This window comes from Pagrus pagrus (assembly GCF_965226575.1).
Source record: "Pagrus pagrus genome assembly, chromosome: 11".
NCBI classification, from domain to species: domain Eukaryota; kingdom Metazoa; phylum Chordata; class Actinopteri; order Spariformes; family Sparidae; genus Pagrus; species Pagrus pagrus.
Window position 1 is genome coordinate 6,680,894 of NC_140195.1, and position 27,370 is coordinate 6,708,263.

The following is a 27,370-nucleotide window of genomic DNA, read 5'->3' on the forward strand; positions in this document are numbered from 1 at the left end:
TGTGCACACCATGCAGTTATCACTGCTTTTTTCATTTTATAAGCGAGGAAAGACATCCAGCTTTTAAAGCAAACAGTAAATTACATGATTGTGTGTATCATTGCAAAACAAAGACTGCAGTGTTTATTGTAAGCATGTAAATGCACGCTGCATGTAAATCCTTCATAGTAAATCAAGAAAAAAAGCAAAACTGAAACGAACTGCAATAGTTCCTAGAACATGAACCAAAATGCCACAATGAATTCACAAAGAATTCATTCACATTAATGGTAAAAAAAAGAACCAGATGCAGTTTTACAGACGTGCAGCCAGCGCAGTTTGTAAGAGAAAAGCTAGACTCTCCGACAGAGGGTGACGACATCTTAAAAATAAGGAATAAACATTTCGTTCTAAAGGAGTGCAGTTCAAATTCGCTCTTTCTTGAAGCCAAGAGCAAAGTGTCTGGCTTTTGATAAACATACATCAGGAATGTCAGTAAAGAAAAAAAATTACTTTCATGAAACAGCAGCAGTGCATTTATGTGCATCCATAAACTGCAAATTCCTTATATTACTCCACACAGTCTGTACGGTACAGACGAATCGAACTGGTTCCCTTCTCCTCAAACTCTAAACATAAAATAGTTCAGCAGAAATAGAAAACTACAAGTCCAGTGCTTGTGGTTAAAATCCAGTGTTCTGTCAGTATTTGTTGATCCCAAATATCCGTACTCCATGAAACTGAGGCAACTTTGGGAGGAGGACGCTAAGGAGGGAGCCTGTGTTGATGAGGAAATGTGTGGGATCATATTTTGTGTAGAAACTGGCAAGAATATACCTGCAGAGAGAGAAAAGTGTCAATGTAGCATCAACACATTAAAAACAAACACAGATTCTTAAATACGTAATAAAAAAGTGAAAATAAACAACCGACCAAACAAAAGCTGACTCGCATGTTGATATTTTATTCTACAGTAGTTTTGGTCTGCATGATAAAGGTTCATCCCATAAATTAGTTTTTTGGTGATGTAAAATGCTCTTTAAATATCTAGGATTCCTAATTATTATTTACTTTACATAACCTCACAGTAGGTGGTTTTTGCCCTCCAAGGGAACACCCCTGCACAAGAGGAAAAGTCAGGGGATCATGAAAGTTTCTTTATCTGGGAACAATGACATTCACTCAAGATTTTGTTCCAGTCAATGGAGTAGATGTTGAGAGATGACTCACAATTAGGCTTGAAACAGTCATCAGAGCTCCCGGTGTTACGTCTTGGTCTGGCATATACAGATTACATTACTTGCCCATGGCCCCCACTGTCGTTTTTCTTTTATAAAAATGAGTACTAGTCCGACAATGGACACTACAATTACAAACTGCTACAGGTGTCTACCCCCGTGCAGCAGCGGGGCCAGCAGCAGAGTTGCATCACAGAGTAACAGCAGTCACATTTCACTTATGACATAACAAGAGTGAGGACAGTTGACTGACAAAGACGATGGCAGAGGATTTGTTGTCAAAGCAAAAAGCAAACACCCATTTGGCAAAATGTAGGATTTAAACCAAACGCCAATGGGGAATGTGATGAAGGAGTTGTTACCTCACTGAGAAGTTGAAGCTGTAGAGTCTATTGCTTTCAGCTCTTCATCTTACAGCTCCGTCATATTCCTTTATTCCCAAAGACTGAATAAAACTACTTCCTGACATATTTAAAATTGATCCGCTCGATAATTGCCAGTTTTGCTCTGTAGATGCATGTCTGATGGACGATAGTGGCGCTAACTGAGCACATTGTATTTTCTGTGACTAGGGCCCTTCAAAATAAAAGTCAACTTGGGTTTCACCAGTTAAAAGGTCGCTGGCTTGAAGTGAGAAGCCAACTTTAGTCTACCACTGTATGAATTCAACTCATTGTTGCTCTGAATTTCTCGTGGGAAATCTGCCACTGCTACCAATGTGAACTGCACATGAGCCGTCTGAGAATGGAAAGAATGTCGATCAGCCTTGAGTTGTTTCCAGATCTTCTACAAAGAAGACCAGAAGATTCCCGACAGCTTTAACACGTCAGTCAAAAAAAACCCATTCCAGGTAACCTGCATATTTACCAACATGCCGATGTAAGCAACATAATGAAAGAGAAACTGCAAAATGTCCAGCGCTGCGGATGACTTCTTAACATGAGCGGCAAACATACTTACAGAACAATTGGTGAGATAGTGAGGAATTTGCGTGAAGATGTGAACTGGACACCGTAGTCCATCTGTTCCCAGTGTGTGAGCAGACGAGCTTTGCCTTGGTCTGGTGTCTCAAAGGGAGTGCCCTTCACTGTGTGTAGAAACAGGTACATCACCTGCACAGGACAAACCACACTGCTATTAGCCACAAAGACAGATACATTTCAATGGATCAGCAATTAGCTGACTCAAGGATCTGCTGCGACCTACAGCAAGGAGGATATTTATCCAAACTGTCATTTTCAACAACTGCAAAGCTCCTGTATTTATGTGCAGGCTTGCCACATACTCAAAACTCAACAGTTTGTTCAATATAATAAAAAATACTATACTTTTATTTTCATCTCCTGACTCTATTCAGTCTAAAATGCTTGAGTTTGAACATGATTTCAACTGACCAGGTTGTGGATGACGTTGGTAAGGGTCCAGACGAGTGGCACGGTGAAGAAAGGAATGCTGAGCAGGACGATGTGCAACACGACGGTCAGCAGCATGTAGGTGAGCCATATTCCTCTGCTGTTCATGACCCTCGTGTTGGGATTCACCTCGCTGTGAGCTACGCCCACATTCATCTTGAACACAGAGAGAGAGACTAAATTTAAGAGTTCAGGAGGCTGACAACAACAAGAGGCACCAACAGACCTTCTGCTTCTCAGACACGATATCAGCAAACAGGATAAATCTTAAACTTCAAAGGAGAAAACTAGTGATGAGGTTGATCTGCTGAAACTATGTTGCTGAAATCAACTATGTAATTTAACTAGGGGTTGACCAATATGGCTTTTTCAGGGCTGTTACCAATAATTAGAAATCAAGGAAACTGAAAAACAATATTTGGGACCGATACTCATTTGCAGTAAAAATTAAAATCTTTGTGTCATAATTTCGAACAACCAGTGACGAAATATACCTTAATACAATTACAAATTTCACATACTTTACTCAAGTATTTCCATTTTCTGCTACTTCATACTTCTGCTACTTCATGCGTTCAGTGTTTACAGGTTATGGATTAAAGTAACACATTTTTTAAATTATTTATTTCATCTGCAATCTGACAGAAAAATCACAGATAGCGATAATCAGAAAATGCTGAATATCTGCCCGATAAACGCCCAGGGCCGATAATCATTGTTGTACATGAGATGACTTTTTCTTTATAAGTATACTTGTCACAGGAAACATAATATGTTTGGTAAGCACTGCTGTCGTTCATCAAAAATGCGTCTACAGAGCAAAACAGTAGTCATTTTTGCAATTTCTTGACAGCGGATCCATTTTAAATATGTCAGGGAGTAGTGTTATTCAGTCCGTGGGGAGTAATGGCAAGTAATGTAATCGGTGTAAGCCTGACTACTGGGAACATAGAATACTGTGACAAGCCTAGTTCAAGGTGTAAGTTAGTTATTTATAAGGGAAAATATTTGCACTGTCAAAAACTAACGTGCATATAGATGTATACATCTGTTTGCATGGAGAAAATATGAGCAGAAATATATATATATAAATGTATTTCAGTTGTTGGTTCAGTGCAAGGCTGCAATAAGATATTTAAGAGTAGGGGGGAAAAGATCTGCACTACACATTTTATATTTTGAAGACATCACTTTGATTTGATAACATTGGTGTAAAGGATGCATAAAGAAAAATGCATCTTTATAACAACTCTGGGGAAATGACTCCGCCCGGCTGAATTGTTCTGGGTGAGTAAACACGCGCTTCCTCTTACAGGACTCCTCAACATCACTCGGCTACATCTGCCCCGCAACATTCACACATTAGCCAAAACAACAAGTTAGGATGAAGTCACAGTGAATATCCACTGTGAAAACTGTAAAGCATCATGACAGTGACCGCTGACGAAACGCCCAGACTTCGGCTTCACAGTTGACGGGGTCAGTAACACAATAACTAACGTTAGCCCGCTAGCTAACAGTCGAGCTGCTACCTACAGGTTAACATGCTAACGTCACTTCAGAGTTGATCTGGATGTAACGGACACGGACTTCAAGTTAACACCGAGGCGGACAAAAGCTTCCGTTAAACTGCGATGAATCAGCCTCGCCCACGCGTCATTTCCAGGTTTAAAAACTTAACATTTCAACGGAGCAAACTTTACCTTCCCGTGTTGTCGTAGCTCACCAGGAAATTCCTTGTTTTTTCTTTAACCCCGCCTTCGCTCGCTTTGGGCTGGTTCCTCTGCGGCGGAGACATCTGTCAAAACTCCGGCCGGCTCACCTCCTGTCCACATCACGGGCAGGTGAACAGGTGAGGGGGTGGCGCTGCAGAGAGCACACAGGTCCTCCCAAGAAATTCCCAGGACCCTCATTACCTCCTTAATGTGAGGATTACTTATGTGTCACTGATGTAACTCACAGATAAATGTCATCACAATAACAGAATACAAAGGGATGAGTGTTACACTTGGGTTTTACTCTCTAGCTCTGCTTTCACTTCTGCGAGCACGAGTTTGAGTTAAAAAATCCTACTTAAGCAAAGAAAATATATTAAAATATTAAATTAATAATAATAATAAAAAGTTAAAATATATCTAACCCATACCAATAGTAGTAATAGTCATTTTCTGGCAATAAATAAACTTAAGTATCAAAAATACCAGTACAACTCAATCATACATTGGCTTCATGTATATGTAGATACACTGTATAGCTTCTATGAATCAACCGATTATAGGCCTGGTCGATTATCGGATCCAATATCAGCATTTTTCTAAAATTGCCTCCAGTGATGTCACTCAGTGGTTAAGTTGCATTGTGGGTAATGTAGGCACCAGGTTTTGAAAGGGAAGAAAATAGTGATGTCTCTGGTTCTGCTGTCACGATTTTGATCATTTGTTTTTTGATGTGTCAATATTATAGAAGGACAATGTTAGACCAGTGGACTGCTTTTCTAAATCTGGTGCCTACATTACCCACAATGCAACTGAGCCACTGAGCGACATCACTGGAGGTAGACAAAAAAAGGCTTGGCGGAGTTAAAATAGATTGATTGATTAATTAAAAAAACACTATTTTAGCTGTGATGCAGCATGTACTCTGTGAAGTAACTAGCAACTAAAGTTTAGGAGTAGACCGATTATCAGCCCTGGCTAATTGTCAGGGCAGATATTCAGCATTTTCTGATTAGGTTAGATTAGATTAGCGTCAGATTGCTGATAAAATTACCCAATTTAAAAATGTGCTACTTTGGTGATGATGATGATGCAACATCCTCTCACACAATGTCCCACCTACAACGATATCTGATTGATCACACGTCACGATTACTAGTCTATAAACACTGAATAATCTGAATCTGCAAAGTAACTATTTCATAAAATAAACGTAGTGGAGAGGAAGAATAAAGTAGCAGAAAATGGAAAGTGCCTCAAAATTGTACTTAAGAACAGTACTTGAGTAAATTGTATTTAGGTTTATTTCATCACTGCTTGTTCGAAATTTTGACACAAAGATTTTCATTTTAACTGCAAATGAATATTGGCCCATCAGATATATCGGTGTCCGCCTACATGAAAACTTAGACGAGACAATAAACGTTTATTGTTCATCTGTAAAATATCCCGCCTCCATCATTTATCTTTGTCACAAATGTTTGATAACCACAATTGAGGGGTCGCTGTAACAAATGTGTGTACATTGCCGCTATATTGATATCGGAATTTCTTACTCCCTAGTATCAGTTTCGGCATCAGCCCCAACAGTTGCGTGTTGGTCGAGCTCTCGTACAAACAAAATGTCAACAATTTAAAGGTCAGCAAAATGTTTGGCATTTAGTGGTTGGCACGAAAGGGGTTTGAAACCGGTTGTGGAAATTACTTGAAGGAAATGTATGGAGATATTCTGTAGTTTTTAAAGTCATATATCATAATATGAGTATTGTCTGTGTAGCAAAGCCTGAAGTAGCTTCCCTTTGTACCACAGAGCTCTATTGTTGTCCAAAAACCATACAATAAATCACTCTGTTGCACCTCATGTTCATTTACCTGCTGCAGTAAATATCCAACCAAAGCAACTCATCCACAACTAGAAATGTGAGTGTGAGTAATATTTACTAAATGCTATAATAACCAGTTGTTTAGGAAATTATTGAGCATTTTTTTAAATGAAACAAAAAATCTGGGAGCCATTTTTAAAGACCTCAGAAACAGACACAATGTTGGTTTTGTTCTTTTACAGCCAGCCTTACCCTTCAAGAACTGTCTTCAAGTACAGTAATGAGGTACTCGTGTTTTACCCGCGTATTTCAATTTCATGCCACTTTATACCTCATATTTGGACCATTATAGATATATTACGAACTCCACCAATTTAACACACTCAAGTGTGTTTAAGGGTCTTGGAGAGTAAACTGCAAATGTGAAAACAGTAGTCTAAAGGCTGTTGTGGCTCCAGAGGAAGATGCATGTAATCTGATAAATTGGCCAAGTTGCATTGTGGGTAATGTATGCTCCGGGTTTAGAAAAGGAAGAAGAATGTGTGGATTAAAAAATGTGATCTCTCTGTTTCTGCTGTAATGATTTTGATCATTTGTTTATAAATGTGTCAAACAGTGTTATAGAAGGACAATGTTAGACCAGTGGACTGCTTTTCTAAACATGGTGCCTACATTACCCACCATGCAACTGAGCCGCTGAGTGACATCCCTGGAGGTAGTTTATCAGGTAACATGCAGCTTCCTCTGGAGACACAAAATATACTTTCCACGATTGAGAACTGGCTGCAGCTAATGGGACCTTGGAGGTGACGGCAGGCGTGTTTTCAGTATCACGTTTTTGCCCCACGGCCCCCGAAACGGGTTAATCCGGCCATGCTTCAACTCCGCTACACTCAGACGCAAATATTGAACTTTTTTACCACTCCTTACTTTGCATATTCAGATTTTATGTACAAAACATATCATCATTATTTGCTGACCCGTGAAATATGAGGAAGGCGGTTACCGACAGCTGAGCAGAAAGCTTCCCGGTAACATGAACGATGTTTAGAGAAATCAGATAAGGAAGTGATGTATTGTTCACATTACACATGGATTACATGTGCTGGAAAGGAAATCAAATTTCTGGGGAATGTTGACTCGCTGAATGCAGCAGTTAAACTGAGCAGTCTTGGTGCTGTGGTGAGGCCTGAATCCAGACTGGAAAATGTCCAGATAATTATTGTATTATTGAGTTGTTTGTAGACAACTTACTCAGTGATTTTGCTAATAAACTGCAGGTTGTAAATAGGCCTGTAGTGGTTTAATATGAATGGATCGAGGTTGTTTCTTTAAAAAAGTGGCTTAATTACTGAGACTTTTGTGGACTTTTTGCGAATTGATACTTTATGTGTTGTATAAGCAACATTTTTTTTTTACACATTAAAATCATCAAGATAACTGTACATGCCAGGGGACCAGTTTGCTTGACTGAAAAGGAGTGTGGCAGGAATAAAATCCACTATAAAAGCATAAATATTGATATATATTCGGATGTATCAGTTACCAGGCGGGAATGTGGGTTATCTAGTGAAATAAATCAACACACATCATCACACTGATGCAACCGCGATGCCTGTGATAGAGCAGATGACTCATGCGAGGGGAATGACAACAAAAACACACAAGCTGTTACTGGCACGCTGACAGACCGCTTCCCTGCAGCTTGAGCGGAGTGTAGAGAAATTATACGGAAGTGATGCAAAATTCACTTCAAACATGACCCACTATTTACATGAGTGGGCCAGGAGGAACTTTGGCACGCTGAGCGATTTTATTGACACACATTTTAAGATGTGATTATTTTATATGTATATAATTACAGGCCCTGAGCTGAGTGACCAGAATTAACTGTCTATGGTGATCCAGACATACAGGCATCCTTTAAACATGCACAACCTTAGCTGTACTTTTCTTTTAAGTACACGTCAAACCAATTGTGTATGAATATCGAAATATAAATTGTTAAGCCACGATATATACCTAAGTGAATTGATGAGTATAATAACAATCTTGTTGCATTTAAGTGATTCGCCCAGCGTAGTCCAATACTCCTAAAGCCCGAAGATCCCAAATATAAGTTATTTTCACCCTCGACATGTGGTCAACCTTGTGCATCCTACTCAGACGGGGTGCGCTCTAAGCTTAGCAGCTACAGTGAAGACTTCAGCTTTAAAAAGTGTGTATGCACTGTATGTTTTTTTACATTTTCAAACAAGTCCCCATCTGCCTCAGTTGTTCTGGAGGATGCTGCAATGCCGTTTTGCTGTGAAACTCCAGAAATGTTTCAGGGAACTTGAACCCGACTTTTCCCGTCAGCACGAGGGTGAGAAGACTAAATGACTGAATTCTCGCTTATGGGAGAGCTCATCCTTTATGGAGGGGGACTTTAACTTCTTATCTAGTACAATCCTTCAGACGTTCACTTTCTCACATTTGCTCATGCAGCGGTTGTGATATCAAAGTCTCAGTTGCGGTAACCTGTTGACCTTCCTGGTTACATCATCCTCACACAAACACGCTGTGTACGGTAATACTGCCATGCACATCACTTCTCCTGCTCTCAGCATAATAAACCGTCACATATTGGTTCCCAGAAAAATGTATTCTGGCATTACCCCACATTACATTTACTGTTAAACATCAAAAACAGATGTAGCAGGCCTCAGAGAGCCTGTTGTGCATTTTGATATTTGCTCACTTTGATATTTTACTGTGTTGTTCATTCATTCATTCATTGGTTTGTTTTGCTTTGTTCTTTTATTCTATCTTTGCATTTACTTCCTTTTGTTTGTCCATCTTCTTTGACCATATTCACAGTTCCTCTTTCGCTCTGATTGTCATGACAGATGAACAACAGTGAACTTTGGAGTTTTGATCTTCAAAGACGACAGGATTTCTGAATGAAGTCAGGATATTAAGTCACCCAGAGGACAAACTTCCTTGTTGAGCAATCTGGTACCTTTGCGCTGTGCTCATCGCTGCTTCCTCTTTGTCTTATAAACATGACACCTTCCTTTTTTTTTTTTTTTTGCTTTGAATTACTGCTGGATTAGCATTACATCATCACAGCTTGAGGGACACGTCTGGTATGATAAACACACCGACGAGGAGGAAGTAAGCAGGAAGTTGTGCCTCTTCTGAAGAGCGGCAGGAATATTTTAGGAAAGCACAGCTTCCTCCTATCTCAGTTTGTCTGGAAGTGGTTTTGGAAATTCATTCATTGGAAAGTGGAGTTCTTATGATTGTTTTCGGTGGAGGGAAAAATCACCATAGAAGAATTTTAAAAACCCACAATGATATCATATATGAACAACAACACATGTGATGATGAAAGTCATGCTGTTTATTACGCATACAAAGACAAACACAATACAATATCAACTGATTTCAATAAATATCAATAAATAAATACATAAATATGATTTGAATAAATATGTTCTGTGATAATTCCATTGGAAATACATTGCATGGGAGAGGAACATGAGAAATACTGTCGTAGAGTCATCAGCCGCCACTACAGGCTGCACTAGAGATCAATGTGATCAAACAGGGACTGATCGCACAATTAATTCACAGCTGCAGGTCAGCGATGCACTGCAACATGTCATTGCATCTACGCGCATTTCTGAGCGGAACCGTCCGTGTGACGAGTCGGGTCACCTTCAGCAAAGACGCGAGCCGTGAGGATGGAGAAGGAGAAGAGTCGGTCGAAGGTGTAGGAGGTGCACAGCGTGTCCTTCATCCAGTTCGCGGTCACAGCGCTGATGTCCTGCACGATCAGAGGGAAAAGGATTAGTTTTAATGAGCCATTAGGATGATAAATGAAAATAAATCCAAAACATTTATTTCAGTGGATAGAGCTTACCATGTGGTGAGTCGTCCCTGTGCGCGCTTGCACACAGTTGCTGATGTCTTTGTGCAGTTTGCGCATCTCCGGCTTCACATCGCTGGCAAACTTTGAGCATCTGGGAAGTGTAGAAAGCTCCTCCACTATAGAGATGTAGTGAGTCAGGACGCTGAGTAACTTACCCAGACACGGCTGAGAAAGGAGAGAAGAAAAGAAAACTTAGAAAAGCATCACAACTTTGTCTGTTGTCTGTTTGTAAATGTGATATTTGTTGTATTTCACGCAGGTTTGGTTGCTCACCCCTGACTTCTGTTTGAGGGATTCAGGATCGCACATGTCCGTCGCCTCCATCCAAGCAAGTCCAGAGAACCTGGAGTCATCTGTGGATCCATTTCGTGCCTGAAGGTGATTTGAGACAAACGTGAATGAAAATATACAAACCAAGCAATACATGCTGGTATATTCAGCCTTATGTCAGTGCTGGTAGTGTATAAGTGGGATTAATTGAACTTAATGCATATTGGCTATAAGAAATTAAATTAGTTTTATTTTGCATTAATAATTCCAGATAAAAGTAATTAAAAAAAATAAAATCTCTTACCTCTACTGATACAATTTTGGCAATGCGGTTCAGCTCCAGAGAGCTGCTGCGCACATCCGCGCATGCATCATGGTGATGGTGACCGGCGGGAGCGCAGCACGCAGCTCCGAAGAGAAAGAAAAAAGCAGCAAAAGTCGCGAAACAAGAATCCATGTTGGGTTTCTTTGAGTTTGTGTCTGGTGCTGTGGACTCGTCCCTGTGACTGATGAGTGCTGCTGTGAGTCCTTATATACGGTCCAGCTGCTGCTCCTGCTGAGTGCGTCAGGAGGGGTTTCCCCCCTCAGGTGTGCTCTCTGAGTCCAGTTTGATCATCTCGTTACGCACAGGTAGGAGACTCCGAGTGGATGTATAATAGAGATGAGGTCAGGATTATCACATTACAAGAGGTAGTTGTTGCAAAAAATCCAGAAAAAGTCGTCTGTTGCAATCAAAGTTTAATGATTCATTTGTCGTTGGCCACTATGAGTAATTTTCATTTGAATGTCCCTCTGCTGTATAATAAGTTCATTGTAAAGGTTTGTTCAATGGTTTTTCTTTCTGACCATCAGTGAACTGTGGGGTCCAGTTACAAAAAAATAAGTTTACTTCATTTTATTTTAAAGTTGACTTTAACTTATGGTTGTGTACTTTATGTAGTATGTACTCCAACATCAGTGTAGCCTGCTAGTTAGTATTCTTGCAAGTGTACCACTTATATATAAATAAAAATAAATAAAATCGGCCTACTTTTTAGTTTCTAAAAGTACACTTCTAAGTATACGTCAACTTTAGGAACAATACACTTTGAGCACTACTTTACATCTAAGTTGTTGAGTACTTTTACTATGAACTATACTACAGCTGAACTTACAGATATACTGTTAGTTGTTGCCCATTTTTAGTTTATTTCATTTTTTAACATTTTAAAGGTGCTATTTGTCCTACAATCCCAAAGCATCAGCCCGTCATTATTTGACGAGTTGGGAATGAGACTCAAAAATCCACATTTCTTACAAATTAAAGTGTTCTGACCTCAGGGAAAGAGAGGGGGCACTGGGACCACAGGGAAAAGGAAAATACAGGCAAACTCTAGAAACGTTAGGGACACTGCCATGGCCGTAACAAAAGGTTTACCCTCAGTAAACTACAATTTTATACTTTTTTTTTAATACTGCAAGTATACTTTAAAGTTTTATTCAAGTAAACTTAACATCATACTTATCGTCCACTAGTTATATATTATTTTTGTACTTTAAAGTGTAGCTACTATTTAGGTTGATTGATTTGTTTATTTAAGTGTCGTGCACTTAACAGTGTCCAGTCCATGTGGGCTGACAAGACACTAACAATAACACAAAAATGGCCACAAAACATCTCATAACATACACTTCTACAAATTAAAAAAGACAATACAAATCAATGAAAGAAAATGCGTTATTATGTTGGATACAGTGTTCTCTGTCTTAATAGACAGGCTAAGACGTAGATCTCCTCCTTAAAGATCCAACTCAACATTCAGACAACCAGAATAAATCAGCGTTCTTCACCTGAATTATTTCAAACAAAAGGTTTCTTAGGTTACTGTTGGGCAGGGAAAGAGAAATAAAACTCATCCTCAGCAGAGATCATGCAGGACACACGCACGCTGCTCTTCAGGAATACCTTCATATCTGCCCACGTCAGTTTATTTAAGTGTTAAATAAGGTTCTGCGTGATAATCTTCTTTATTTGAACATAGTTTCTGGGATTAGACTTGTTCCATATCTCATCTTTTCATTTTTCCTCATGGAAATGTAGTTTATTTTGTTTCACCGTATTTATATTACACTGCAAATTGTTCCTGAAAATTCAACGTAAATAGACTTGAAGTTAACTCAAATGTACAGTGCTGGTGGACCACACGTATAGAAAATCCACATGACGTACTCAGGATTAAAAACGAAGGAAAGGAAAGGAAAAACAGAACAATGAATACAGAAACTTTCTGTTTAATGCAAGAATACTTAATGTAACTTTTCTTAAGTATATCATAATCAAAATATTAAGTAAGACTTTTCTGTAAACTCAGTAAAAAACAAGTATACTTAAGTATAACTTTGTTAGTTAATTATGATAAATACATAAAAAGTCAATTAAAAGCATATCTTATATTAAAAGAACTTCTTTTTAGTAAGAGTTTCTTTTATCACATACTTGATGATCTTATGTGAAATGATTTATCCCTCACAAGTGAGTAACAGATGCTGCTACTGATACGCCAATTAACCTAAATGTGTTGTAATCAGGTTTCACATCAATGGCTGTGCCGGGGAAGTGAGATTAACCTTCATGCATAAACGGACAAACTTTCCATCTGTGTCCACGATCTGCCCCTCTTCTCTACCAGAGAAAAACCGGTGCCTTTCATCTGAATTCAGTTTTTTCAGAGAAAGAAAACGATGACGGGAGACATGAAGATATTTTGGTGCTTCCTTTATCTTTCCCCTCTATGTTCTTTATTCTTAATATAGTGGTAGTGTGCCTGTAACTCATTTACTGCAATAAACGCTCTTATCAGACAAACTGAGGGTTTATTGACCAGCTGGAAGCAGGCTTTTATGTCTTGGCTTTATTTATTCATTTAAAACTTTGTTCAAGGTGCAACGAATACTAACATCCCGCTACTATTACTTCTTTAATTCAAATTAACGAAGAATAAATGTATATCGATTATGTGTGAGGAAACAGAGCTCTCCTGCTGCTTATATGACATATCTTTATACATTATGCAGTTTTCTTACTGTGTGAATCAGGGCTGGATTCATCCTGTAGTAGTCCTGGGGCAAAAATGAGCTTTGGGCTCCCTGTTGACCACCTGATCTTCAAAATCACAGCTTATGTTCAGTCCTGCTGCTTTATTTCAAAAGCCAATTTCACCTTCTGCAATATCTGCTAATGGCAACTCAGGTACCTCAGGTTAGGGAAGGATCATGGTTATGACAGTGAAGTTATCATGATTATTTTCTAGATTAATTAAATGGCATATGAATTGTCAAAAACAGATGTGGACTCACTTGCAACTTAACTCTGAAGTTAAAGACTCCTGACTTGGTACTCAGTATTTCTCTGTTTAAAAGTGATGGGAAGAATTTTTTGATGGAGAATTTTTTTTTTTATTATTCTCATTTATTTATTTCACTGAAAATCATTAATTATAATGCAAATTCAATTCACTGTCAGGTAAGACTGCAATGTCTTTGGTGGGGAAATGTTATTTGACCTGCCTGATCTAAGGACTTGTTTTGAAGAAAAAAATGACTTGGGACTTGAGACTTGGACCAAATAACTTGAGTCACCTGTTTGGTCAGAAAACACTGCAAAATACTGGGTTGACATCTTTAAATATCTTGTTTTGTCCGACCAACAGTCCAAAAACTCAAAGATATTCAGTTTAATATTATTTAAAACAGAAAAAAACAGCCAACCCACCTTAAACCTCATCCTAAGAAGTTAAAAAAAAGAGGATTTTTGGTATATTTGTTTGAAAAATTACCAAAGCAATTTCTCCATTATTAAAACAGCTGTCAATTAATTTTCTGTCGATCAGCTAATCGATTAATTGATAAGATTTAGCTCTTAAAATGTGCAGTTCATCAAAATCACTCAAAGATACATGGTGCCTTCAGGGCCCCTGCGGATGTGGAGCAAGTGGCCCACCTTGCTCGGTTTGTGATCCAGCCTGGTGAAGACATAGGCCTGATTAGTGTTATAGATATAAGTATAAAATCAAGAAAGACGTTACACAGTCAAGGAGTCGAGTAAAAAAAATAAAGGGAATGTTTTTAAAGCTGCTGAAATGGAAAACAACGCCAGTGTATTAGTAGAGAAGGATGACTCAGTCCACATGTCTAGGCTGAACAAGCTCCGGCGCTGCTCTTGAACGCACCCTGTTTGCTCCGGAACTGTTTTTTTAAAATAAGAGTGTTATTGTTGTGAATGAAGTGAGCATGGACTCCTGTGCGGTAAATCAGATTACAAGAATAGGTCGGTGTAACTTTCACGTTGATATTTTAAGACTTTAGTCTTTAAAACAAAGGGACACACACTCTGTATTAATATATATTGTAGGTGTAGAGACTGACTGCATGTCTGTCTGTGTGGTTCATGACGCTGCTAACGTTAGCTAACAGCTAACAGTAAACGGCAACTAGCCGACCTAATAACGTTACCAATAATGAGACACAACTGTTGTGAGTGAATAAACGGTAGCTTTGCTTTCTCTGCTCATTTCAACAATGAACAATTAACAACAACAACTTTGACTTTTGATGCTATTGCTAGCAGCTAGCTAGCGTCATACCGTTAGTTTCCGGGGCTAGCGACTGTTAGCAAAGCTAAAGCTAACATTAAAAGTAAACATGAAGATGTGGGGCGTTAAGTTGATCAAAACAAGTAAGAAAATAACATTTATTTATTATTTAGGGTGGCTTTAGTGTTCACAGAAGTTGTCATCCCTCTGCAGGTTGATTTAGCTGTACCCATGATGAACTTTGACGGTCTCGACCCGGGTATGGGTGAGTACCCACCCAGCCTTCACGGGACGATGGACGCGGGGCTGGAGCCCTCCATGGACCCCCACCTTAACCCCAGTTTACTGCAGGGTGTGGAGCTTGATCCAGAGGGGCTGGCTGTGACTGTCCCCGAGTCTGTGCACCTCATGGAGGGGATGTTTTCCGAGCTGCACAGTGCAGTTTCAGAAGTTGGCATCCCAGTCACTGCAACACATTTTGATCTCCAGGAGGAAATGCTCTGGATGGGAAACCACAGAGTAAGAAGAGCATTGATTATGATGGAGTGTAGATTGTGTTTTAAACTTGTCTTCCGTTTAATGAGAACGCACAAACACTTTGCATCCATGTCATTCCATCATTTTCCTTCAATTTTTCTCATCTTCTAGGGTCATGTAACCTCGTTCTTTGGACCCACAATGGGCCGCCATTCATCTTTCCAAGTGCACGCAACAGATGACGTCCGACACATCCAGAGTTTGGAAACAGGTGTCCTGTTCCTTTCAAAGTGTAACCTCAAATGCCACACTCGTGGGGGCCTTGTTATGTTTGATTACCCGTAAGTAACACAAAATATTGACTGGGACAAATGCTGTTGCTCTGAGATTGATTGTAGACAATCTGCAACTGTAAAATGATTTGCTCTCTCAATTAAAGTTCATGATTATTAATAATATATGTATCGTTCCAGGATGGATGAAGGAGCTGATATGCATAGTCTCCTCATGACTGATAACAACACCATGCTCATGGGCGGATTACAAAACTATGCAGTTGAAGTTGACTTGAATACTGTTCAAGAAACTCAAAAGGTGAGACATCAACATTCACAGCTGCCTATGCATGCAGCACAGGACAACATGACATAAGAACGATATGCTTAAAAGCAAGTGATTGACAGTTTACTTTCTTGTTGTGTTCTTGACAGTTCAATGTTGAGGTACCTGGAGTGGCAATAATGCGCCAAACCAGTCGTTTCTTCTTCTGTGGGCACACTTCTGGCAAGGTAAGGAAGACTTGATTAAATCAGTTTGTGAAAGATGCATTTTCTGGTTTACACAACGCTTACATTCACCCTCTGTGAAAAACAGATAACCCTTCGGGACTTGCGTAATTTCAAGACGGAGCACGAGTTTGATGCGTTCTCTGGCAGCCTCTCAGACTTCGACGTTCACGGGAACCTTCTGGCTGCATGCGGGTTCTCCAGCCGAGGTTTGAATGGGTTGGCATGTGACCGTTTCCTCATGGTGTATGACCTCCGTATGATGCGAGCTGTAACGCCACTTCAGGTGCATGTGGACCCGCTCTTCTTGCGCTTCATTCCTACCTACACGTCACGCCTGGCGATCATCTCACAGACAGGTATCAACTGGGAAATGTAGAGTCTCCTTCATGCAAGCTCTGTAGACTGTGTATTTGTAGACTTATACGTTGTCCTTAAAGCTTTTTATCATAATAACATCAAGTTTTATGATTGAACATCTTACTTAAATATATAAGACACTACAGTGGAAAAACTGTCTTGGCTACATTTACTAGTATTGAGTAGTCAGTTAAGTATTTGAGTGAAATTGATTCCTAAATACTGACTCGTGTATCTGTGAAATAATGTCCCCCCTCTTCTTTCTCCAGGTCAGTGCCAGTTCTGTGAGCCCACAGGTCTCGCCAATGTGGCGGACATTTTTCACGTCAACACCGTGGGCCAGTTGCTCATGAGTTTTGACGTATCGGCCAGCAAACAAGCCTTGGCCTTTGGGGACTCTGGGGGATGTGTGCACCTTTGGTCCGATGCTCCAGAAGTTTCCTTTAACGACTACTCCCGGGAGACAGATTTTGCCCTGCCTTGCCTCGTGGACACGCTGCCTCAGCTGGACTGGAATCATGACCTGCTGCCTCTCTCACTTATCCCCATGCCGCTGACCAGCACCGAGCAGCTGCTGTCAGACTGGCCCACTGCCCTGGCTACACCCAGCCCCAGGTAAAACACTTGCAAGTAATTTATCTTAAAGGATAAGTTCATTGTCTACTCACCCCCATACCCTACTGATGGAAAGTCGGATGAAGTTTTGTAGTCCACAAAACATTTCTGGAGCTTCACAGCAAAACAGCGTTGCAGCATTCTCCTAAACAACTGACGTACGTGGGGACTTGTTTTAAAACGTAGAAAACAACCTCACCCAAAAACATAAAATGGCTCTATATAGCTCGCCTGGTGATATCAAAGTCTCAGGAAGCCCTGTACTCCCCATTTTTTAAAGATGATATCTTCACTGTACCTGCTAAGCTAGACGCATTAGCACACTTCCAGTCTGAAGTGGGTGCAGAAGCTCAACCGCACGTTTAACAAAATCAGTTTGTGATCCTGAGACTTGAATTGCGCCACTGTATGGAGCCATTTTATGTTTTGTTCACATCTTAAAACTAGACCCCATCTACTTCAGTTGTTGAGTAGAACTCTGTTTCTCTGTAAAGCTCCAGAAATGTTTTGCAGAGAAACTTCGTCGACTTTCCATCTGCATGGGGGTGAGTAGTTAATTCATTTTTAGGTGAACTTATCCTTCAACTGATTTGGTATGGCTTGCAATGGCAGTACTACATGAAGTCAACAACACTAACACATTTTGACTATGTTCCCAGTGATGATGATGTTTTTTTCCTCTGTGCCATAGAGCCCCATAATGGTCCACAAACTATTGATTACACACAAGTGAGCCACACTGTTGCACTTTATTTTGATGCACCCTCAGATGTGCCGTATGCCACTGCAAATACTCAGCAGTGCACCAAATCCTCAGCTGTAAATAGTTTCCGAGAAAGCCACCTATTACTCCTGTTTGAGTAATATTTGAAAACCCTTGTTAAAAATTAATCTATGAGTTTGTGTTAAGGAATTCTTCAGCAGGAACACATGAGTGACACAGACAAGATAGGGAAGTTGGAAATTATTGAGGACTAATGCATTTGTGGTTTTAGTCTCTTCCATGGGATTTGTTGTCAATAGCAGAATTATGGAATATCTCCAACTTCATCTTTAAACTCTTGCTACGCTACGACTTTGCATAATGAAACCATAATATCCAACTGACATGAATGATTTGACCTGATGATCTCATCTCAGTCATAATGTGGAAGTTGTTGATTTCTCTTTTCTCTCACGGTTGGTAAACACTCCTGAAGTGATGTCATGTTTTGTTTTGTGTGTGAATAATGTTTGAGCAGCCATCAAAAATTTACATTACCAGTTAATGGTAAATTTACTAGTTAGATGTGATTTTTATGTTAGATATATGCTGTCCAGATTTGATGTGTTGATGGATCTGTTTTAGAGAAGTGTTGTGTCAACGTATTGGTCATTTTGGAGGCTGTGGTTTGTGGTGCTGTTGATTTTTGTTGCATCAAGAGGTTTTTCCAATATCCAGTTCCAGTCAGCCCTCATTGATTGAATGGTGTGAACTAAACATTAAAATACACCTGTAAGTACAAGGGGGCCTGTCTGTTGTATTAGGCATCACGATCCCTGTGATGATGATGTTTTTTTCCTCTGTGCCATAGAGCTGCATCATTGTCCACAAATTATTGATTACACACAAGTGAGCCACACTGTTGCACTTTATTTTGATGCACCCGCAGATGTGCCGTATGCCACTGCAAATACTCAGCAGTGCACCAAATCCTCGGCTGTAAATAGTTTCCGAGAACGCCACTTATTACTCCTGTTTGAGTAATATTTGAAATCCCTTGTTAAAAATTAATCTATGAGTTTGTGTTAAGGAATTCTTCAGCAGGAACACATGAGTGACACAGACAAGATAGGGAAGTTGGAAATTATTGAGGACTAATGCATTTGTGGTTTTGGTCTCTTCCATGGGATTTGTTGTCAATATCAGAATTATGGAATATCTCCAACTTCATCTTTAAACTCTAGCTACGCTACGACTTTGCATAATGAAACCATAATATCCAGCTGACATGAATGATTTGACCTGATGATCTCATCTCAGTCATAATGTGGAAGTTGTTGATTTCTCTTTTCTCTCACGGTTGGTAAACACTCCTGAAGTGATGTCATGTGTTGTTTTGTGTGTGAATAATGTTTGAGCAGCTATCAACATTTTACATTACCAGTTAATAGTAAAGTTACTAGTTAGATGTGATTTTTATGTTAGATATATGCTCTCCAGATTTGATGTGTTGATGGATCTGTTTTAGAGAAGTGTTGTGTCAACGTATTGGTCATTTTGGAGGCTGTGGTTTGTGGTGTTGTTGATTTTTGTTGCATCAAGAGGTTTTTCCAATATCCAGTTCCAGTCAACCCTCATTGATTGAATGGTGTGAACTAAACATTAAAATACACCTGTAAGTACAAGGGGGCCTGTCTGTTGTATTAGGCATCACGATCCCAGTGATGACGATGTTTTCTTCCTCTGTGCCATAGAGCTGCATCATTGTCCACAAACTATTGATTACACACAAGTGAGCCACACTGTTGCACTTTATTTTGATGCACCCTCAGATGTGCCGTATGCCACTGCAAATACTCAGCAGTGCACCAAATCCTCGGCTGTAAATAGTTTCCAAGAAAGCCACTTATTACTCCTGTTTGAGTAATATTTGAAAACCCTTGTTAAAAATTAATCTATGAGTTTGTGTTAAGGAATTCTTCAGCAGGAACACATGAGTGACACAGACAAGATAGGGAAGTTGGAAATTATTCAGGGATGGACCAATGCATTTGTGGTTTTGGTCTCTTCCATGGGATTTGTTGTCAATAGCAGAATTATGGAATATCTCCAACTTCATCTTTAAACTCTTGCTACACTACGACTTTGTATAATGAAACCATAATATCCAACTGACATGAATGATTTGACCTGATGATCTCATCTCAGTCATAATGTGGAAGTTGTTGATTTCTCTTTTCTCTCACGGTTGGTAAACACTCCTGAAGTGATGTCATGTTTTGTTTTGCATGTGAATAATGTTTGAGCAGCCATCACATTTTACATTACCAGTTAATAGGAAAATTACTAGTTAGATATGATTTTTATGATAGATATATGCTCTCCAGATTTGATGTGTTGATGGATCTGTTTTAGAGAAGTGTTGTGTCAACGTATTGGTCATTTTGGAGGCTGTGGTTTGTGGTGCTGTTGATTTTTGTTGCATCAAGAGGTTTTTCCAATATCCAGTTCCAGTCAACCCTCATTGATTGAATGTTGTGAACTAAACATTATAAAACACCTGTAAGTACAAGGGGGCCTGTCTGTTGTAATAGGCTGCATTGCTTGTGCACTACCTTGTCCTTTAGTTTTGTCATGTTACTTGAATTTATAACTTTGATACAGTAACTCGCAAAACATCAATATTTAGCACCATTTTTGCTTTAATTGAGAAAAATGACATTCAGGACATAAAATTTCAGATTTCTAATTAAAGATGAATATAACAAGGCTGTAACATGACAATGACAGTAAACATAAAAATATCTCAACTTTTTTAGAAACATTTATTTTATTCTCTTTAGATCTGGCCTTTCAAAATAATGTGTGCAGCTGGTACTAGTGTATCGATGTATATGGTGTACTGGTGTATATAACAAAGATTTTCATGTGTTCTTTCCAATAGACGAGCTCCTCCTGCTGATCCAGAAATCCTGCGCACAATGAAAACCGTTGGGTTCATTGGTTATGCAGCAAACCCTCGTACCCGCCCTCGGAACCAGGCATGTCAGAAACATTCACTTTAGACCTGATGTTACCTTACGACAGCCTTTCTTTGTTGTAAACGCCAACAAAACATTAAATGATAAAATACATGGCTAGATTGCCTCAGTGCTGTCATTTTCAGTGTCCCATTCATATAAAGAGCTCAACAATCTAAAATCTATTTTCTGGTATGGTTTCAGGTTCCTTACAAAATTAAAGACGTGGAGCTCGATTATGATAACTACAACCAGGTGCCTGAATCACCGATTGGGCGTGATGAAGAGCCACACCTCTACATGGTGCCCAAAAAGTACAGAAAGGTCTGACTTATCATAATATTGCATCATGGTTTTCATATAAAAAATGGTTGATTTTTGTCTCAGAATAATTGGTTTAAAGTTTTGATCTCTAAAATGTGTGACGAAGATATCTTTGTTTTCGATCAGGTCACAATTAAATACTCAAAACTCGGACTGGAGGACTTTGACTTCAAACATTACAACAGGACGTTGTTTGCTGGTCTGGAGCCTCACATTCCCAATGCCTACTGTAACTGCATGATCCAGGTAAGAAAATCAGTTTTTAATCAGATAATTACAAATTAATTAAATTCGTTCATTCATTTTTGAGAGATAATTTAAAACAGAATTGGTGTTCTCCTGTTTCTGTGTTGGCACGTTAGGTTTTATATTTCTTGGAGCCGATCCGGTGTCTAGTGCAGAATCATTTGTGCCAGAAGGAGTTTTGTTTGGCCTGTGAGCTCGGCTTCCTCTTCCACATGTTGGATTTGTCACGAGGAGATCCATGTCAGGTATTTGTTTCTCTAAATGAAAGTATATGGATCCCTGCCACAGTCTGACCAATCCTAATCCTCCGTCTCCTATCTCTTCTCCTCAAGGCCAGTAACTTCCTCCGAGCGTTTCGTACAATCCCAGAAGCTTCAGCGCTGGGTCTGATCCTTGCAGACTCTGACGAGCAAACAGGGAAGGCCAGACTCGGTCGCTTAATCCAAAGCTGGAACCGCTTCATCCTCACCCAGCTGCACCAGGAGACACAGGAGCAGGAGGGCCCACAGGCCTACAGGGGAGCCAGCAGCAGGTCAGAGCCAACAGACACAGTTATCAGTGTAGTAGCAAATGTTTTTCTGAACAAAGCTTTGTGACATCCCCAGGACGGAGTCTGGAGTTATTCTAGGCCCAAAGCTTTTGCAGAAACATGTTCAGTGAAATGCAATCACTCTTTTTTTTTTTTTTGTTGTGTCGGTGATGACAGTTCTCTGGGTTCCTCTGGCGAGTCTGCAATCGGTAAACTGTTTGGATGTGAAGTTGAGAACAGCAGCCTGTGTCGCTGTGGCAAAGAGACGGTCCGCTCCTCCCTCACTTTGCTCTTCACCATGCATTATCCCGAGCAGAACTCTCAAGGTGAGTTTACAATACGCCTTCACTCTGCTGTGCATGGATAGTCTGTGTGTAGCTTTTGGGGTTTTTCCTTACAAATGTGCTGGCTCGGCTTGACTTAGTTTGACTTGGCACATCACCCCAGTGCAGGGATTTGCATTTCTATTACAACAGGAGTACCTGCTTGAAGGTCTGTAATGTACACATTTCATTGGCTATAAATTCCCCCGTTATTTATGAATATAAAAAGCTTTTATTATGAAGCAGCAAAACCAGGAAGTGTTGGGTTTTCACCTGCAGTCACTCAGTAACACGACTCCTGAAACAGCTGAAAGCGATCATGATGACACAGTGAGAGAAAGCAGATGCCTGAAAGAAGAAGGATTCAGGAGAAAAACTAAACTTCAGATCACAGAGATTCACTTAGAAGCTACAAAATGTATTTAAAAATGTCTTTGTTTCTGGTCTCCTGCACACACACGAGTCTCGCAATCACAATACAAAATTGTTTGAGGAGGAAAAGCAAATCCGCACAGCATGGTTTGGCCAACCTTGCCAAAAGTGCCATTGGAAAAGCCCCATGTGATGTACCTACAGCCTGACCCTATAGGGCTAGGGCATGGATAACCCGAGGCAGTATAGAGTTGACCTTTTCTTCATTTCACTTTGACTCACCAGAGAAAACAATAAAGGAATATGACTTTGCTGAGATCTTGAAGAAGAGCATCTGTCTGGAGCAGAGCACTCAGGCGTGGTGTGAAAACTGCGAGAAGTATCAACCCACAGTGAGTTCCAGCTCCCCTCCAGACACATCAGCAGCTCATATCAACACGCAGTAGATTTTTAGCCCCTTTTCTGCATGGTGAGAGCGTTCTTTGTACCTCTTCAGGTGCAGACACGCAACATTCGATGTCTGCCAGACGTTTTGGTCATCAACTGTGAGGTGAACAGTGCTAAAGAGGCTGAATTCTGGAAGGTTCAAGCAGAGGTAAGTTACCTTTTGATTTCCATCTTGACAAGAAGACATTTTGAAAATTAATTAATGACTTGCCTGTTGTTAGTTATATAAATAATGTCATCATCTTCTGTGTTTTCTCCACAGTACGCCTTCAACAAGGCCATGGCAAAGGAGGCGATGGAGCCTCCAAAACCTAAAGAACCGCCTCCACCCATGCCCACCGAGTGGTGCTTAGAGTAAGTAATATCAAATCAATAGGATCACAGCGTAGATTATTTCTATTGTGAGACCTGAAAACGGAAAGAAAAATGCCCATTATTATTTCCAAGACATCATCAAGTTGCTTGCATTTTCCAAACAACAGTCCAAAGAATGATATAAACAGTGAAGGGCAACAAATCTTTACAATTGAGCAATATCATCGAGGGGTGTCCCAGCCTGCGTCTTAGTTCCCACCATTTTCTGTAAACGCATGAAAAAAACTGAATTCCATTTAAATGTGCCGCTTCTCAACCACTTATTTTCCCCTGTGCACTCCAAATGGCCTCTGTGTGACGTATGCTGTTTTTGAAACACGCTAACAACAATAAGAGCTGATGGTCAGTGACCGAGAGGAAGTGTAACTACTACTGAACCACGTGGGACAAGCACAAGAAGAAAGAGAAGAGGAAGCACAAGGAGAAGGAGAAGAAGAAGAAGGAGAAGAGGAAGCACAAGGAGAAGGAGAAGAAGAAGGAGAAGAAGAAGAAGGAGAAGAGGAAGCGCAAGGAGAAGGAGAAGAAGAAGACGAAAACAACAAGTACAGCACTTATGACATCAAACTGCTGCACCGGGGTAAATCCACGCAGTCTACACAAGAGAGCCAGACATCTGTGGTGGTGTGGCTGTTCTTACAGTTTCAGACGAAACCAACACAACCACAATCTGTAATTTGTAATATTTTGCAACTGTTCTCGTAGGAAGGAAAAAGTCTACGAGTTTTCACAAAACAAATCTTATTAGAGCTGTTGAATACTAAATCAACTTCGTCAGTCACAACACCTGAGCTTTTGTTACCCTCAGGTGTGCATAAACTTTTGTTGTTGGCTGTCTTGTCTGTATCAGCCATGAGAAGCAGGTATTAATATGTTATCGTTAGGGCTGAGCAATATGGCCTTAAAATGATATTGCAATATTTTCACACAATATCTTGATATTTTGAAAGCACTTCATAAATGCAGCGACTGGGATACAAAATCAAATATCAATTTTATTTTATTTTTTTTTACAAAATACCTTAATATTTTCTGTATATTGCAACAATTTTGTAGGGATGACTGTTGGTAGTTCCACAAAATATATACATAATGAGATTTTTGATTTTTGAACACTTATACCATATCACGATATATAACTATATCTGAAATCCAAGACAATATGTAGTCTCATATCACGATAACAATATAATATCGATATATTCCCCATAATCTAGTTTTGTTGATAAAAAAATCTATTTCGTGTATCGAGAATTTAATTTTCTGCCTTTCAACTAATTGACCGATTATACTAATTATCTCAGCTGAACGTGTCTCACAATGTGTCGACCTCACTGTACATCCTCGTAGTGGGGAGGAGGCGTGCAATATGGAGGGCTTCACCTTTGACACGCGGGCGGAGGATCTGCGACACGTCTGGATCCCTCTCACTCTGAAGATGTCCATCAGCAAAAGTCAGGGGCTGGAGATCAGCAGCTGGCCTGAAGGAGAGGAGGTGAGGGAGAACGATTTCCAACTGATTGCTGCATTAAAACAGTGATTTTGATTCTTTATTTTAGCTTCCTGTCTGCGGGCTTAACTGTGTTTTCCATGTAACTAATGATTCCTTTCAACATCTCTGATCAGTTAAGTGCTGCTGAGGAGGCGGAGGGCGCTGCTCTTTATGACCTGGTGGTCACGGTGTCTCACGTCCTGGACGCTCGCACGGGTGGAAACTTGGTTGCACACGTCAAAGTGGGCGAGACGTACCATCAAAGAAAAGAGGTGAGTGAGACTTAGAAAATTACTTCTGCAAAGTGAACGTTAAAACGAAGTCTGTTCTGTGTTTTGAAAACTGACATTTCAAAGGATGTTTGTTTCAGGGCGTCACACACCAGCAGTGGTACCTCTTCAATGATTTCTTGATCGAGCCAATCGACAAGGTGAATATTTGACCATATTTAATGAATGCTATTGAAATATTATGTTTTGCAGTTTAGTAAACACACGTGTATTGTCTTGTCTGTCAAAGCCTGAATCTGCTCAGTTCGATTTGAGCTGGAAAGTGCCGGCCATCCTGTATTACGCCAAGAGGAACTACCACACCAAATACGACCTCCGCAGTAAGTTTCAGACTTGTAACCTGGAGATTTTACTAGCAGTTTAAGTGCATTGATTAACTTGCTCATGTTTTGCCATTTGCCTCAGTTAAAAATCCCATCGATGCCAGTGTGCTGCTGACGGAGGCTTCGTTGGCTCGGAAGCAGAGGAAGAGTCACGCTACCTTCATCCCTCTCATGGTCAGTGAGATGCCGCAGGCTGGTGACTTGGTGGGGCTGGACGCCGAGTTTGTAACGCTCAACCAGGTGAGTCAGGATTATAAAACCGTCACACAGTATGTTTACATGCACTAAAGACACCAGCTGTTGGTCATTTATGCCATTATTATTATTATTATTGTTAGTAGTAGTAACCACTGTAGGCATGCAAACAAAGAGAATATTAAAATGTTTTGAATTGTCAAATCTTATTTCTTGTAATTGTTCTGTTTCATTATTTAAAACTTTTCATGCAGCCAGTTTTGCCCAAATTTGTATTTTAAAGCTTTTCAAAACCGACAGACATGAACATGAACATACTGATCCTGATATATTGGAAAAACCAAATGTCAATCAAATGTAGAGTTAACTTTAAATAGTTAAAATCAAATAAGGCTCAATTGTTGGACGTAGCAAGATCTTTCATTTAATCGACGAGTCTGTCAAAGCTGTTTTACGGCTGTTTTTATCAAAAAGTCATCTTGTTGTGACAATAGACTTTGATTCGACCTGACTCATGACTGTGTGTGTGTTTGTGTTTGCAGGAAGAGGCAGAGCTTCGCAGTGACGGCACCAAGTCGACCATCAAGCCCAGTCAGATGTCCGTTGCCAGGATCACCTGCGTGCGGGGTCAGGGGCCCAACGAGGGGGTTCCCTTCATCGATGACTACATCTCTACTCAGGAGCAGGTGAGAGACTGCACAGTGCAAAACACCAACATGGCTGAACAGATAAAACAGTAAACATATGACTAAACTATTATGTAGGGATGATATTTTTTCCCATCACTTCCTCTATCATGATGTGACTTTTATTTTCAGTTTGAATGCTACATGATGCACAAACACTAATCATCACAGGAACATTCCTCACTTTCTCGTATTGTGCTGCGATCATGATGATCGATTACTCGTCCCTTGTTTATCTAGTTTCTATGTAGCCAGGTAGAGTACTTTTTGCTGACTTGATAGAAAGTCTTTATTTGTTTGTTAATATTAACCTTGAAAGTGGTATGTTGCTTTTTAAACTATCAAACTGCTGCTCGTGTGTTCTTCCAGGTCGTCGACTATCTGACACAATATTCTGGCATCAAACCAGGAGACCTGGACGCAAAGATTTCTTCAAAGCATTTGACCACACTGAAGTCCACTTACTTGAAGCTGCGCTTCCTCATCGACACGGGAGTTCGCTTTGTTGGTCACGGTTTACAGAAGGACTTCCGGGTTATCAATTTATTGGTGTGTTAAAGTCACATTTGATGGATATTTTCGGTTTACAGTTGACATCTCACTACAGATCTTACCTTCGAGCCGTGGTGACTTAACTCTGTGTCTTTGCTGTTTTGAAGGTTCTGAAAGACCAAGTCATCGACACTGTCTACCTGTTTCATTTACCCCGAAAGAGGATGATTTCTTTGAGGTTTCTCGCCTGGTACTTTCTAGGTAATGGATCACATGACTACATTTAATGTAAAAGTGGTCGCTTGTAGTGAGAATGTGCAGAAAATTATTTCCCAACTGCAGTTCTGAACCTGTGGAGCACTGAAACATCTTTGAGCTCATTGTTTAAGGCCCAC

At 40.0% G+C, this 27,370-nt stretch overlaps 2 protein-coding genes across 4 annotated transcripts in view; one reads left to right on the top strand and one right to left on the bottom strand.

Annotated features, from left to right (window-relative positions):
* On the bottom strand, positions 1 to 4,505 carry ormdl2 (ORMDL sphingolipid biosynthesis regulator 2). The gene is made up of 4 exons (XM_084367079.1): positions 4,333 to 4,505; positions 2,612 to 2,785; positions 2,178 to 2,329; positions 1 to 816 (listed from the first exon to the last, which is right to left on the bottom strand). The coding sequence occupies exons 2-4, from the start codon at positions 2,783 to 2,785 to the stop codon at positions 681 to 683; spliced, it is 462 nt and encodes a 153-aa protein (XP_084223205.1). The 5' UTR covers positions 4,333 to 4,505; the 3' UTR covers positions 1 to 680.
* Positions 3,950 to 27,370, top strand: part of pan2 (poly(A) specific ribonuclease subunit PAN2) — a 24,091-nt gene continuing 670 nt past the window's right edge. For 2 of the 3 annotated variants that reach the window (XM_084367076.1, XM_084367078.1), the window contains exons 1-24: positions 14,580 to 14,659; positions 15,138 to 15,443; positions 15,573 to 15,742; positions 15,875 to 15,995; positions 16,112 to 16,189; positions 16,275 to 16,545; positions 16,816 to 17,161; positions 20,809 to 20,905; positions 21,089 to 21,208; positions 21,335 to 21,454; positions 21,571 to 21,699; positions 21,787 to 21,986; positions 22,161 to 22,309; positions 22,964 to 23,070; positions 23,175 to 23,273; positions 23,388 to 23,479; positions 24,848 to 24,992; positions 25,124 to 25,261; positions 25,360 to 25,419; positions 25,509 to 25,599; positions 25,685 to 25,842; positions 26,340 to 26,483; positions 26,853 to 27,032; positions 27,143 to 27,236. In XM_084367076.1, coding sequence (XP_084223202.1) covers positions 15,156 to 15,443; positions 15,573 to 15,742; positions 15,875 to 15,995; positions 16,112 to 16,189; positions 16,275 to 16,545; positions 16,816 to 17,161; positions 20,809 to 20,905; positions 21,089 to 21,208; positions 21,335 to 21,454; positions 21,571 to 21,699; positions 21,787 to 21,986; positions 22,161 to 22,309; positions 22,964 to 23,070; positions 23,175 to 23,273; positions 23,388 to 23,479; positions 24,848 to 24,992; positions 25,124 to 25,261; positions 25,360 to 25,419; positions 25,509 to 25,599; positions 25,685 to 25,842; positions 26,340 to 26,483; positions 26,853 to 27,032; positions 27,143 to 27,236 — 3,397 coding nt within the window. In that variant the 5' untranslated portion in view covers positions 14,580 to 14,659; positions 15,138 to 15,155. Of the gene's footprint in view, positions 4,109 to 10,342; positions 10,462 to 14,579; positions 14,660 to 15,137; positions 15,444 to 15,572; positions 15,743 to 15,874; positions 15,996 to 16,111; positions 16,190 to 16,274; positions 16,546 to 16,815; positions 17,162 to 20,808; positions 20,906 to 21,088; positions 21,209 to 21,334; positions 21,455 to 21,570; positions 21,700 to 21,786; positions 21,987 to 22,160; positions 22,310 to 22,963; positions 23,071 to 23,174; positions 23,274 to 23,387; positions 23,480 to 24,847; positions 24,993 to 25,123; positions 25,262 to 25,359; positions 25,420 to 25,508; positions 25,600 to 25,684; positions 25,843 to 26,339; positions 26,484 to 26,852; positions 27,033 to 27,142; positions 27,237 to 27,370 lie in introns of those variants that run through there. The other variant, XM_084367077.1, reaches the window with a different exon arrangement.

Coding starts and splice junctions, on each gene's coding strand:
- ormdl2 (XM_084367079.1), bottom strand. CDS start 2,785: ATGAATGTGGGCGTAGCTCACAGCGAGGTGAATCCCAACACGAGGGTC. Junction 2,330..2,611: donor CCAACGTCATCCACAACCTG/GTCAGTTGAAAT, acceptor TGTCCTGTGCAG/GTGATGTACCTGTTTCTACA. Junction 817..2,177: donor ACTATCTCACCAATTGTTCT/GTAAGTATGTTT, acceptor CTCTCTCTGCAG/GTATATTCTTGCCAGTTTCT.